The sequence below is a fragment of the Etheostoma cragini genome, chromosome 6, assembly GCF_013103735.1.
Source record: "Etheostoma cragini isolate CJK2018 chromosome 6, CSU_Ecrag_1.0, whole genome shotgun sequence".
Classification (NCBI taxonomy): domain Eukaryota; kingdom Metazoa; phylum Chordata; class Actinopteri; order Perciformes; family Percidae; genus Etheostoma; species Etheostoma cragini.
In genome coordinates this window covers 17,903,610-17,917,149 of record NC_048412.1, presented here as the reverse complement: position 1 = coordinate 17,917,149, position 13,540 = coordinate 17,903,610, and the positions used below count along the sequence as shown (strand labels likewise).

Genomic DNA, 13,540 nt, shown 5'->3' with positions numbered 1-13,540 from the left:
TTTAATACACGGGTCCAAAATGACCCGCTAACACTTCAGATGGCAGCAGAAAGCTAACACCAGAGGAAGGTTAAGAAGGGCTGAAGGCTGTAATGGAGTCCAGCACAGCTTCAGATCATCTCCGTCTCTGGCTATCTTGGAGGATTTGTTTTGTCATACTGAGTGATGCGGCTCTCCATTACCGGCCGGAAGTGACGGATCAGTCCCTGCCAATGGAAAAAAAGGTGAAGAAGGACAATAGACCTTATTATTAAAATGTAAATTGGTACTTGGTACTACCTCCTCCAAAGTGCGCTGGAGGAGAGTCTGGCTACTCTACAAAGCATTCAGGGAGGGGTGGAAAATGTGCTCTGGTTTATTGGCATTTCTCTAAACCAATCCCAATCGTCGGTAAAATGGGCTCAGAAGGAACTTGTTTTGGGGGAACGTGTACGTTTAAAATTTGTTTTAGTCTTGCAATAGAAAACTCAAATTGGACAGATACTCAAGCTAGCTATCTGGATTTACCTTTCAGAGATCTGAGAAAAAGTTAACCACGGGTAAAGGGAAATGAGTGAAATCGGGCCAAATTTCTGGAGGCAACGGAGCAATCCCAGGAGTGGAATGTTAAGGATATAAACTACTGAACTTGTAACCTCAGTCAGTGATTCATTAACAGCTTTGTTGGACTGGTAAAAAGAAAAACAACAACAAGGGGTCACCTGCACAGGCCAGGCCGCTCCGTCCCCCAGGGCACAGATGGTGTGTCCCTCTATTTGCTTGCTTAGCTCCCAGATCATGTCGATTTCTGAAGCTGCTGCTTCTCCTCGAACAAACCTCCCCATCATTTTATCCATCCAGTCGACTCCTTAAGAAGGGAACAAAGAGATGAAAGATGAATACAACAGAAAAGTACTCACACTGGAGAGCACCCTTAACCTATAAGCAATGTTTCGACCAAATATCTTTTTCTTGCAAATACCCACATGAAGAAAATGAATAACTACTTTTGATACTTTAAGTGCATTTTCTTTTAGTTAAGTTTTACTTAAGTTACGTTTTGAATCCAGGCTTTCATTTGTACCAGAGTATTTTCACATTACAGCAGTGTTTCTTCCACCTAAATATAAGAACTGAGTACTTCTCCCACCACTCAAGTAATATGTGGATTTTAAAAGCTTATAAGTGAGAACTGATTCCACTGTGCAGGTAGCCTGCTTCACTTTTTCTGCACCTTTCTCACTGAGGTTTTGTGGCTGTGCACACGACTATTTGAGCCAATTAGAGAGAAATGGCCTCTGGAAAAATACATACAGTGTTGGGTCAAACAAACTCACTGCATGTTAACTGTCTTGTTACAAGTGTTAAATACATTGTGCAGGGCCTTACCCTCTCTGCAGGGGGTGCACTGGCCACAGCTCTCATGTTTGTAGAACTCAACCAAACGTGCGATGGCTTGGATCACATCGGTCTGGAGGAAAACATACGTTCTGTAATAAAGTTATTATATCCCAACTGCATTTTGGGACTCTACCTTCCAGCAAAGAACCTTGGGGCAGAATGAATAGCCCAAAAATGATGCACATTATTCATGAATCTATTTACCGATTTATCCAAAACTATGATGGCAGCAGTTCCCAGTGCAGTCTCAGCACGGACCAGATCATCGAAATCCATCAAAACATCGTCGCACACATGGCGAGGGATAATCGGAGTCGAGGACCCCCCTGGGATCACTCCTAATAGATTGTCCCATCCGCCCCTGACTCCCCCTGCATCCATCACACAAGGAGGAGAGCGGAGTCATGTCAACATCCTGTAAAGTAAACCAGCATCGACACAGAGGTTGACTGCAAACCCACACACACCTGCGTGTCTCTCTATTAGCTCCCTCAGAGGAATAGACATCTCCTCCTCCACCGTGCATGGTGCGTTCACGTGTCCGGAGATGTTGAACAGCTTTGTCCCAGAGTTCCGCTCTCTCCCAAAGCTAGCAAACCAAGCTCCGCCTCGACGACAGATCGCAGGCGCCGCAGCAACTGTCTCCACGTTGGAAACTGTTGTCGGGCATCCAAATACCCCTTAAAGGAGAGAGATGAAGCAGTAAACATCATCACTTAAAGGGCCAGTGTGTACGATTTAGGGGGATCTATTGGCAAAAATGTAATATAATATTCAAATTAATAATAATAATAATTGCACACTTTGCAAACTTGTTGTTGTTGTCCTGTTTTCCTGAAAACACTTCAGAACACATTTCTGCTACTCTACATAACTGGCACCACTATGCTTCCGCCTGACTTTTGCACTATTACATTGACGGTCGACTGTATGCATAATTGCACATTTTTAAATCAAATTTTGCTGCTCTTATTTTCCTCATTGTATATGTCTTCTTATTTTTACTTTTTATATTGTTTACTTGAAGGTTATGTTTGTCTGTGGACCTAATTGGTTAAAAATGTCTTGTCTTCACCGTGGGATAGAGGGAAACGTAATTATGATTTCTTTGTATATTTTTGACATGTAAAGAAATTGACAATAAAGCAGACTTTGACTTTGACTTTGAATAATATATTCATATCATGTTTTCATTAGTGTATCTTGAACTGAAACTAAGTGTGGTTGCATTGTTATTAGCTTAGCCTCTAGTAGCCCAGAACGGGCAAACCACACACTGGCTCTAGGGGCCTTTCTTGTTTTTATGTTACCAGAAGGCCACTGCGGGTTCTCTACACGCTTGTTGAGGGAGGGGTGAGAGAAAGGGTATTCAATTGGTTGCAATCTGCAACCTCACTGCTGCCACTAAATCCTACATGCTGCTACTTTAAACCACAATTAACCCCAGTAGGAAACTGAGAGTAGGAAGCTGTGGAGCTTTTACCTCACCTATGTCTGCAGGGAATGGCGGCTTGAGTCTAGGTTTCCCTTGTTTGCCCTCAAGAGACTCGATGAGAGCTGTCTCCTCCCCGCAGATGTAGGCTCCGGCCCCCCGCATCACAAACACATCAAAGTCAAACCCAGAGCCACAGGCGTTCTTGCCTATCAGCCCTGCTTTGTATGCCTCATTGATAGCCACCTGTTTGAATAGAAGAAACAAACAACACATAGTAGGCTATAAATCACACAACAGCTGTAGATTGACGGGTCATCCATCTATGCCTTTGCATACCTGTAGATTTGATGACTCATTATAAAACTCTCCTCGGATATAGATGTAGGCAGCACGAGCGCCCATGGCCCTCCCGGCGATCAGGCAGCCTTCTATTAGCTTGTGGGGGTCGTGGCGCATTATCTCACGGTCTTTACATGTCCCAGGCTCACCCTCATCAGCATTCACCACCAGGTACTTTGGCCTTAGGACGCAGGATATAAGGAAACACTCAATAGACTGAGGATCACCAGAGTGTCATTACTGATGTGGACAGTGATCCTAAAGTGTCTCTGACAAATCACAATGTTTCTTTTCCTTTTCATACCTGCCATCGCTGGGTTTGTTCATGAAGCTCCACTTCATGCCAGTGGGGAAGCCTGCTCCTCCTCTGCCTCGAAGCCCGGAGATTTTTACCTCATTCAGGATCCAGTCTGATCCCTTCAGTAGGATCTCTTTAGTCTTATACCAGTCTCCTCGTCTCAGTGAGCCCTCGAGTCTGGTAGGAAGAGGGAGAAGTGAACAAGTATTTCTATTGAGTTTAGGTCCTTAGAGATGGTCTGCAAGAAAACAAATGTCCTTCATGTTTTTACCTCCAGTTATGCCGGCCATATAAGTTGGTGAATATCCGGTCTTCGTCACTCAGAGGGCCAAATGTGGTCTTTTTTTGCTTTACCTAGTGACGGAGATAAAGATAACAGAAAAGTGTGATTGACGAAGCGGCTATTTGATCTTTGTTAACAGTATCTGTTAAGTGCACTGAGATCATTTCTGTTATGATTTTTCACAATAAATACAAATTTTCCAGTAGCCTACATGAAATGGGCAATAACTATTATACTCTGCAATATAATGAGCATAGGTGTAAAGTCCACAACACATTTGAATTCAATATACCTCTAAAACTTTGTGACCACAACAACGTCTGCCTGTCCTATCTTATTTATATTTCATATAGAATATGAAAATGTTGAAGTCCAAAAACAAATTAATCAAAAATAGCTGGTTAAAGAATAACATGTTTATCTCTGTAGTTTTGTTGGATAATCTCATTTGACTAAAACCTCAGTTACTTACTGCGTGTCTAAACCCTCTGTATGAAAGTAGGCCTGTAGGCCAGTGTGCTGAGTTTTATTGCAGTGTGTTCTGCAGTGTGTGTATTGCAGTATGCATGCAGGCCTACCTGCGGCTGTGCTGCAGTGCTGTAGGTCAGACCCGGAGCTACCTGACGCACCACAGCGCCCCACAGCATCCGCCGAGGCAGCATCCTGCAAGCGACAAACACCTCCAACTCCCTTCAAACGGTTTTATCGTCCAAAGCTTTCCCTCCAAGAGCCTCCGTTTCACTTGTCATACAATCAAAACGATTTGTGAAAACTCCGCTGTTACAGGAGCTGCAGCATGGCCCTGCCCGTTTAGCTTAATTAAACTAAGAGGATAAAATGAACTACGTCAAATCTTATCCCATCCGCCCGTGCCAAAACGTCCCAAAGGCGCGTGCGCGTTCAATCAAACTGACAATTAACTTGTGAGTATCGGGGTCGCAAAAGGGCGCAATCATCAAGGGACTTTGTACATGGTTAACAATGTTATAACTGGATTGTTAATGTGAAGATAGAAATCCCACGTTTCCAGGGTCCATAAATAGCAGTTGACTGGCCTATTTGACAACTGGGCCTTTTTTCTCAGAAGCCATTTTTACTCACCTTAGGAGGAAAACAAATATAGGCCTACTTTTACTAATTACATTCACAAAGGCTAATTTCTATCCAGGTGCTCCAGTAAGCAGTGAGACGACATGCACAACATCAAGACCCTGAAGGTGAAGCTGAATCAGCTGAATGTAATTCAGCCATCTAACATGTCAAAATGTCTGCTGTGAAAAAAGGGACACTAAAATGGGAAAAAGGACATCTTCTTAAGAGTTGTACTATCATAAGTTACTAATGAGAAATACATTTTAGAACAGAAATGCCAAAGATAAATTTAAGGTATTTACAAAAATATTGTGCCCAGTACACCTTTTGTCCACCAGAGAGCACAAGTCAACTGTAATTTCCCAACCAGCACACATCTTGGTCACTCAACAGCTCTTTAATTACCAAATGAACTAAAGCCTTTACTAAAAAGGGTCGTTTTGTATGAATTAATAACAGAAACACAGAAAAGATCAAGCTGAGATATGTTTCTTTATTTTCTGTACATTTATTGAAACAAATGATGGGAAAATTAATTAATATCTCTGAAAAGTTCCACTAAAAACTGAAAGACAAAAATGTATCCCTGATAGCGGGGTCTTTACACAGACCAGACCCCATGTCCCCTCACCGAAGCCAAGAAAACAAACAGCTCACATAGAAACACACACACTTCACAGCTGGCATCAGTTAACCCTCATTCATTCACAAAGCTCTGAATGGGAGCACCAACACCCTTCACAGGCAGTACCAACTGTCAAACTGCCATTCCAGTAGGACTGGTTCCAGTAAGGCCAGGAGTTTACTATCATACCTATTATTTCCCTATTTTTTAATCTCATAACAGGTTTATTTTATTTGGTTTTCAACCGTCAAATTATACAAAATCTCTTATTTTGAAACCACTGGCCTTACACTTACATGAAGAGTGTCAATCACCTGACAGCACCAAACCATTTCTTCCCATTTTATATTGTGTATAATCACTTAGTGCATTGCTCAAGATTTCCTGAGAGTAGTTGCAGCTCAAAAAACAAAAACAAATCTAAGGCAACTTCATCCCAATATATAATATATTGACTATAATTCTGTACTATAATGCAGGAGGAAGAGTATTCTATGTATGCAGGTTTTAAAGAAGTATTTCAATCACAATCTTAAATGGTATTGAGTGAGTTAATGGACTAGATATTGAAGGTCAGACAAAAAGGCTTGAAGCTCTCAAATCTCATAGTGCAAAATAAACTGGAAATTTAAAAAAAAGGTTTACTACACAACAAGGAACGGATAGTGCACAGAGAGTCAGACCAGCAGACTGCTACAGCAGGTTCTGACTACATGGTTTTCAAGAGATTTGGAAATACAAAGAAAACTGGTGTCGTTTAAAACCATTAACAACTGCATTACACCCTGCAAAAGGCCTTAATGTACTGGTCCAGGGAAAGCATGATGCAACTAAAAAGGTTTTTGGTCGAAGATAGATTAACTCAAATGATAATGGCCTCTTTAGAACATCGGTAGCCGATCTATAAGAACTGCCATGTTAACATGTGTTACATTACGATAAATGTTAAATTAACAACAGAAAAGCATAATGAACATGTCCAACAACAAGTCATTTTGTATTCCAGTTTTATCGAAGGTTTCAACCATCCTGACTTCTTCTTTGCGCTGTTCCCTTCTCTCTACCCCGGAGGATGGAATGTGCCTGTATTATTGCAGTACCTGACAGGGTTAAATGTGCAAAGAATGCATTTGAGGAAGAATCATCAAAAGAAGTCAAGCAGCCCATGAAAAAGGCGTTAACTTATATGGAGATGTTGAGTCAAAATCTTTAGCGCAATGCAGCTTTTTGTAAGACTTGTGATCTGTGTCCTACCCTTGGATTTGGTCTTATAAAAAAACCGTAACCGTAATAAATAACAATAAATAAATACGTACAGAAAAGGGGGAACGCCAACTCTTTCACCCCCTCACTTTTTTGCCCCTTTTTCATATTTCTTTTCAAACAAGGAACCCAAATGAGTGCATTGATAATCCACAACCTTTGGGAAAGGAAGATATGTGTTTAACATAATCAACATCAACTCATTGACCCAGACTTTGTCTATTTTGGTCAAGCATTTAACACAGAGCTCTAGGGCTCTGAAACACTCAAAAATGGAAGCAGATTCTTTCTCATGGCTATCAAAACAGTTGGGAAGAGTCTTCTCTTCAAATCCAACATTGGCTACAATTCACCTCTCTCCTCTCCTGTTAACTTAAGACTTGAGAAAATAGCTGAACTAAAAATCTTTGGTTTATGCACCAAGTCCAAGCAAAGATTACCACTAACAAGAAAAGACACAACAAACATTATTGCGTACAATGTACAGAAGGAGTTGGATTAATTACACTGCCTTTCTACTGATAACCACCAGAGGACAGCCGGCGAACAAACTCATTCTTGTGATCTAGGAGCTGTGACTTTTAAATTGCACCTGAATCAATACATTTGTGTTGTAACTAAAATAAACATCTTTAAAGATCCCTTCATGTCGCAGCTCTGGATTTTAATTTGCATAGTAAATAGCATCCCAGTTACCACACACGCAACACACGCATGTCCAGCTAGAAAATCAAATCAAACAGCTCAAACCTGAAATACATGAAATTAAAATAGCAAACGAGAAATAAAATCTAAAAAGACAAATTAAATCAAAATGCCAAGAGCCAGAAGACAAACATTTAAAATATCTAAGAAAACCCGTTTTCCGTTTTTTCTTTTAATAACATTTATTTGTCTGTTTTTTAAATTTTTTTTTAAGCGCTCTCTATATTGGAGCAGCAGGTTATTAGTCCAGCCACCTGAGTGAGATTTTTTTTTTTTACTGTGGATGCTTTACCACACAGACACACACAGGTTTACACACACACACACACACACACACACACACACACACACACACACACACACACACACACACACACACACACACACACACACACACACACACACACACACACACACACACACACACACACACACACACACACACACACACACACACACACACACACACACACACACTCTTTACACTATTCCTCCTCCTCTGCTTCTTCTTCTCCAAGTTCCTCTTCAACTTCGTCAGCCCATCGGTCGCGCTGCGCATCCGGCGAGTGGGTTCCTCCTGGATCTTCTCCCTCTGCCTCTCTGCCCCCTCGCAGCTCCTGACCTCGCAAGAAAAGCTCAGGGTAGCCCGCCAGCCTGTGAGGCACAAGTTGAGCCAAAGCTTGAAAGGCAAGAGACCGCTCCCTCTCAACGTCACCTTGAAACATTAGCGGGGGGCCGATGCTGGACCCACTCCCATCACCAAGCATTGCCCGAGGGAACAACGCCGAGGAGTGGGCCTGTAAAGATGGAGCCTCCAGAGGGTTGGACTGCTCTCTCCCGCCTCCGTCCTCACTCCCATCTTCCCCAAACTCAGCCCCACGTCTGGGCCGGCGTGTGCGCAGCTCCAGGCAGCTGTGTCCCTTGCGGTGACGCTGGAGATGGTCCTCTCGGGCAAAGGCCTTGTGGCAGAGCGGGCACTCAAAGGGCCTCGCCCCACTGTGGAGGGACAGGTGGTTTTTGAGGTCGTATGAGTGGAGAAACCGGGCAGGACAGTGCGGGCAAGGGTAAGGACGCTCACCAGTGTGTTTCCTCATGTGGATCTTCAACTTATCATTCCTAATAAAGGGGAAAAAGGGAAGATAAAGAATGAGGGGCAGAAAAGAAAGAGAGATAAATATCTACAAATACGCAACATCACAACATTTTGTTGTGTTCATATTATATGTGAGAATGTTCTGTACCGGGTGAAACGGACTCCGCAAGCAGAGCACTGGAAGGGCTTCTCTCCAGTGTGTGTCCTCATGTGTCGGGGCAGTTTTCCTGCTCCATGGATGATCTTCTGACAAACAGGGCACTGCTGGGGCGTCTGAGACTTTCTCTTCCTCCCACCTCCTGCTGCTGATGCCGCCGCTCTTCGAACAGCTACCGAGGTAGGTAAGGAGGTGCTTTCCATCAGCATACCATCGTCGCCAAAAATCTCCATGTCCTCATCCTCTGACAGCTTGTCATTCAAGGGTGGGACAGGCGGAGGATGGGCTATATGGGGGCGCTCATGCAGCCAGTGAAGAAGCCCACCATTTAGTGTGGCCCCTCTACCTGGCTTTTTGATCGCACTGGGATCTCCGTTCTGCCTGGATTTGAAGCGAAGCTCCTCCTGTTCAGGGCTCGGAGGCTGGGTAGACGGCAGGGAGCGAAGGCTGTCGGACACAGGCGAAGGGTGCGTGACGGGAGAAGCAGGCGGTGGGTTCAAAACCGAGGAGTTGATGTGATGTGACCCTACTTTTTTCACCTTCTTTTTGTCAGTTTTTCTTCGGGACCCTCTCTCCACCCTGCTCTCTCCTCTCACCATCCTCTCAGTGGCTGTGTGATGGGCTCTCTGTTCCTCTGCCGTCTCCCCCTCCGCCTGAGCCGTCTCCCCCAGGATGTCTCTGCACGCGTCAGCAACACACTGGATGCCCAGAAGCTGAGCCCCTCGCAGCACATCTCTCATCCCAGAGCTAGGGATGGTCAGGGTGGCAGTGTAGGCAAACTCCAGCAGAGCGTCCAGAGCGTCGGGTGCCACACAGTCCAGCTGGCATACGCTAAAACCTCCTCCGCCCTCGCCGCCCCCCTCCTCTGCTCCGAACAGCCGGCGGAAGTAGAGACTGACGGCGGCCATGACAGAGCGATGAGTTGGGTAGCGAGCCCCGCGGGATGTCAGAGTCAGGTCACAGAGTAGTCCTGTCCTCCTCTGGTCATTTAGGTGGGACAAGAGCTCGTTGCTGTGCTCCGGGAAGGGGATCCCAATCAGACCGTCCTCTCCTGGAGACATTGCCACCTATGTGAATGAAGGGGAAGATGAGGTAAGTGGAGGAACTGAGGTTTGAGCAAATTACAGTTTTGTACCTGTCACAATCTGCCTTTTATTATGGATAAAAAAAATTTTACAATTCATTTTATCATTTATTTTGTTCTCTTTGTGGTTTCTAACATTGAAAGAACACCCGTCGTTCAGAGAGCTTAAAAGTCCCTTAATGTAAATCTTCTGTAGCGTGACTGACACAAGGAGTTTCTTTCACGTGAGGGACAATTTAAACCGGACTTGGCAACAACTCTACCCCCTTATCCTCCCCACCCTCCCTCCCCCCTGTACTTTCTCTCCAGATTAATCAGGAGGTGGCGATTTTGGCCAGTGAGATGGGGGTTGGGACATTGGACACCGGAGGACAAATGGGATGGAGATGATAGAGCCAGCTGCAAAATATAACAGCAAGAAGAAGTTGAAGAAATAATCATTGGAGCAGAGAGAGAGAGAGAGAGAGAGAGAGATAAAACGATCGATTGACAATGACACGGAAAGGATGCTGTTTTATGCAATGTACTGTTTGTGCTGTAACCAAAGGGCAGTAGGTTAATTCCCGTGTGAAACCTTTATAGCATTAGCGGTTTGATTAAAATACCTGGCGAAGACAGAGAGGGGCAAATGGAGGAGAGAGAGAATAAAGAAAAGCAAGCAAGGGGACAAGGAGGAAGTGACAGGCAAGAGTGGGTATAAGGGGGGTAGTACCAGTGAAAGAACAAGGACTGAGGACTGAAATAAAAGTACGTCACTTGCAAACTTGATGCACAACATTTACAGTACGGTCAGTTAGTAGATGTCATTTATTTCAATCCATTCTGTCTTTTTCTTACCCAGTAAAGAAGTTTTATGAGCAAATCTATCGACGCAGAGGTTCGAGTGTAATACTGTACTGCAGGTCAACAATAATTTTTTTAATTTCTCTTTCTGAGACATAACGAGTTCTGGCGGAAATAAGACCTAACAACTCCCTTCTTTGGCTCCCTAAGCTCACACCTCACCCAGTCCACACTATACCTGCTCAACAATATCTCTCACACACACACACACCTGAGCAGACCAGAATTTCCACAAACAACTCCCCCTCCAGATTCCCCCTCCCTGCCCATCATCTCCCTCCCATAGCAACCGGCAGCCCCCTGGCCATCCAATAACAGTGTTCACACAATGCCCAGAGGGCTCTGCACAACGACGATAAATCCACCTGACTAACCTGCTCCAAAACACACCCTATTAAATACACACCAATAGGCACAAGAGTGTGCGCGCACACACACACGGACACACACACACACACACACACCTACACACATTGCGTGCCAACCTGTGGCTCCCCCCACCCACTATTGTTAGATTTAACCTGTTCTGTGACGATCTAAACGCCAACCTATTTTAAACACATACTTGTTTAGATGTACTCCACCCATTTAATGAAAAAAAATATGAAAAAAGTACAGCCAATTAAATAAATACCTCTCCACAATTTGCAGATGTCAAACTTCCCAAATGTTCTTTTTCTCATCCCCTGGACACAAGTTAATCCTACCTTCCCAGTCTTCATGGGCATGGGCACAGTCAGCTTGAGACGAGGTAGCGTTTGTCTCACGGCATCCATCTTTTTGCTCTTCTCCCTTTGCGGTCTTTGAAAAGAGACTTTTTTTTCTTTCCTATTGCCTTCAACCCTTAGACATGTAACTTAAAGGTCTGATCTCTTTGTCAGAAGTCGGGGTTAAGCATTCATCCTTGGGGATGTCTACCTCTTTTGCACAGTCTGTCACTTATTCTCCTTCCTGTTGAATAGGAAGAACGAGGGTGCACGCTGACGAAGAAAGATTCAAGATAACCCTCCCCCCCCAGGTCGCCTACGCGCCCCCTCTCTCCAAAACCCAACGGCCCATTTTCCGAACACTTTCCGATAAACACCATCTCCTCGTCGACCTCTCCCTGTTCAGAAAGAGGCCAAAAGGTAGATGGGGTGAGGTGTAGCTAAGATCATGGCAGGACTGCAGATGATCTAGAATAAATAACCTTCAGGCTTCAGACCACACACACACGTTAGTTGAACTGGTTTGGCAGGAAGGAAACAGGCACATGCAACCAAAACACCTCAGAAATACCAATATGTTTTTTAGTCAACTCACAGAACGTCAAAGTTAAACAATCATGTAAGAACCAAAATCATATTGGCGTTATGAGTCATTTTACACCCAGGAACAAACATTCAGGTAGGTGCAATATGAGTTAAACCATATTGAATCGTACCACAGAGATAAAATGGTGCAGTAAGCTCTTTAAACGCCTCATAGTGCTCTTTATAAGATAACACCATGGCCTTTACAACAGATATTTACTGTTATTTTTGCCAAAGCATTTTAATAAGAGTTATCTCTACAACTTAAGGCAACAAGGACGCCATGTGTTGTGGCAGCCACTGATACCAAGAGTAAGGAAGTCAGGGGCATGCGTTTGCTTTGTCTCTTGCACACACAATTGTTATTTATACATTTCCACCATACTAGCAAAACCATTTTGATAATGGATCAATCATTTAAGCTATAAATTCTCTGGTTCTAGCTTCTCAAGTGTGAGGAGTGACTGCTTCTCTCTGTCTTATGCGATTGTAAACTGAACATATTTGGGTTTCGGATAGTAGACAGAATGTTGCGAGTGAGTTTTTCACTATTTCCTGACATTTTATGGGTAAATCTTTAGATGAATTTTAAGCTGCAGCCCTCCATTATACACAGATGTATAATAACATGCTAGAAAAAGCATTGAGGGCATGAAATAAATTCCATTAGCAACTTACCACCTAAGCCTCTGTAGGACAAAGTGTAAATTCATTCCTTGACCTTGTATGCGTACAGTTTGTCTCATTGTAAGTAGACACAATAACCAACCTGAATGTCAGATTTAAAGATCCCAATCAAAGGCTAATCATTGTTTAAATGCATGCACGGGAAAACCATTGTTGCTGACAATTATCATGTGCATAAATACACGATATGTCGCTTTTGCCCAATTTATGAAATGCCCTCAATAAGCCAAAAAGTCGCTAAAGTGTGAAACCCAGAAATCTTAAACAAAGCAAGACAAGTGAGACACAAAGGGGTTTCAGGAGGAGCACACAACAACGCAGGTTAAATTTCCGGCGCAGAGGAGAAAAAAAAGCATCATGGGTGGTTGGTGGTTCGAGCTTGTTATTTTAGGCATATTTCATATTCTTTAGAACACAGGCGTGTTCGGAAAGTTGCAAAGTTGCAATGATTCCCATCAGTTTTCTGTCTGTCTGTGAGTCACTTAATACTGACACATCATGACATGCGCTACCACACACACAAAGTACACACTGTATATCCTCTCTTCTCCTTCCTTGTCACCTTGTTTCTGTTTTTTGTTGCTAACCAAGGACATGTCTGCATAAGCTGCCTAATCTTGCAACACACGGTTACTAATATTAAAAGCAGCCCACAGGCACAAACACAGTTTGTCTTGCAAACAAAATAACGGTAGTTCACGAGACCATTTTCAACTACGATTATAAAACATAATTACATCATTGTACGTTTTCTCATGTTAATAAGGGATCAGTACCTTAAAGTTAAACAACTGATATCACAGTTGGCCTTAAGGTGTGTCATTTGAAGTCCCCACAAAAAAAGTGTTTTTCTGCCATTTTTTTCCACTTTTTATGCATTTGATGCTATAGTTAAGATATCATCCTTCCAACAATTGGCACTTATCTCTTTTTTGGTTTTTGTTCTCACCTCCCACTCTTTTTG

At 43.4% G+C, this 13,540-nt stretch overlaps 3 protein-coding genes across 6 annotated transcripts in view; 1 reads left to right on the top strand and 2 right to left on the bottom strand.

Moving 5' to 3' along the window:
* The window catches only part of LOC117946728 (NADH dehydrogenase [ubiquinone] flavoprotein 1, mitochondrial-like), a 4,909-nt gene extending 334 nt beyond the window's left edge, over positions 1-4,575 (bottom strand). The window contains exons 1-10 of the mRNA XM_034875081.1: positions 4,314-4,575; positions 3,724-3,806; positions 3,459-3,629; positions 3,152-3,335; positions 2,869-3,058; positions 1,848-2,060; positions 1,585-1,751; positions 1,369-1,450; positions 702-847; positions 70-206 (exon numbers count right to left, since the gene is read on the bottom strand). Of these exons, the coding sequence (XP_034730972.1) occupies positions 132-206; positions 702-847; positions 1,369-1,450; positions 1,585-1,751; positions 1,848-2,060; positions 2,869-3,058; positions 3,152-3,335; positions 3,459-3,629; positions 3,724-3,806; positions 4,314-4,397 (1,395 nt within the window). The 5' untranslated portion in view covers positions 4,398-4,575 and the 3' untranslated portion in view covers positions 70-131. The remainder of the gene's footprint in view (positions 1-69; positions 207-701; positions 848-1,368; positions 1,451-1,584; positions 1,752-1,847; positions 2,061-2,868; positions 3,059-3,151; positions 3,336-3,458; positions 3,630-3,723; positions 3,807-4,313) is intronic.
* khdc4 (KH domain containing 4, pre-mRNA splicing factor) overlaps positions 1-12,149 on the top strand; it is an 18,379-nt gene extending 6,230 nt beyond the window's left edge. Inside the window, exon 14 of the mRNA XM_034875051.1 lies at positions 12,065-12,149. Coding sequence (XP_034730942.1) covers positions 12,065-12,134 — 70 coding nt within the window. The 3' untranslated portion in view covers positions 12,135-12,149. The remainder of the gene's footprint in view (positions 1-12,064) is intronic.
* The window catches only part of zbtb7b (zinc finger and BTB domain containing 7B), a 21,710-nt gene continuing 13,470 nt past the window's right edge, over positions 5,301-13,540 (bottom strand). For 2 of the 4 annotated variants that reach the window (XM_034875048.1, XM_034875045.1), the window contains exons 3-4: positions 8,662-9,737; positions 5,301-8,536 (exon numbers count right to left, since the gene is read on the bottom strand). In XM_034875048.1, coding sequence (XP_034730939.1) covers positions 7,906-8,536; positions 8,662-9,737 — 1,707 coding nt within the window. In that variant the 3' untranslated portion in view covers positions 5,301-7,905. Of the gene's footprint in view, positions 8,537-8,661; positions 9,738-11,304; positions 11,567-13,540 lie in introns of those variants that run through there. The other 2 variants (XM_034875049.1, XM_034875046.1) reach the window with 2 other exon arrangements.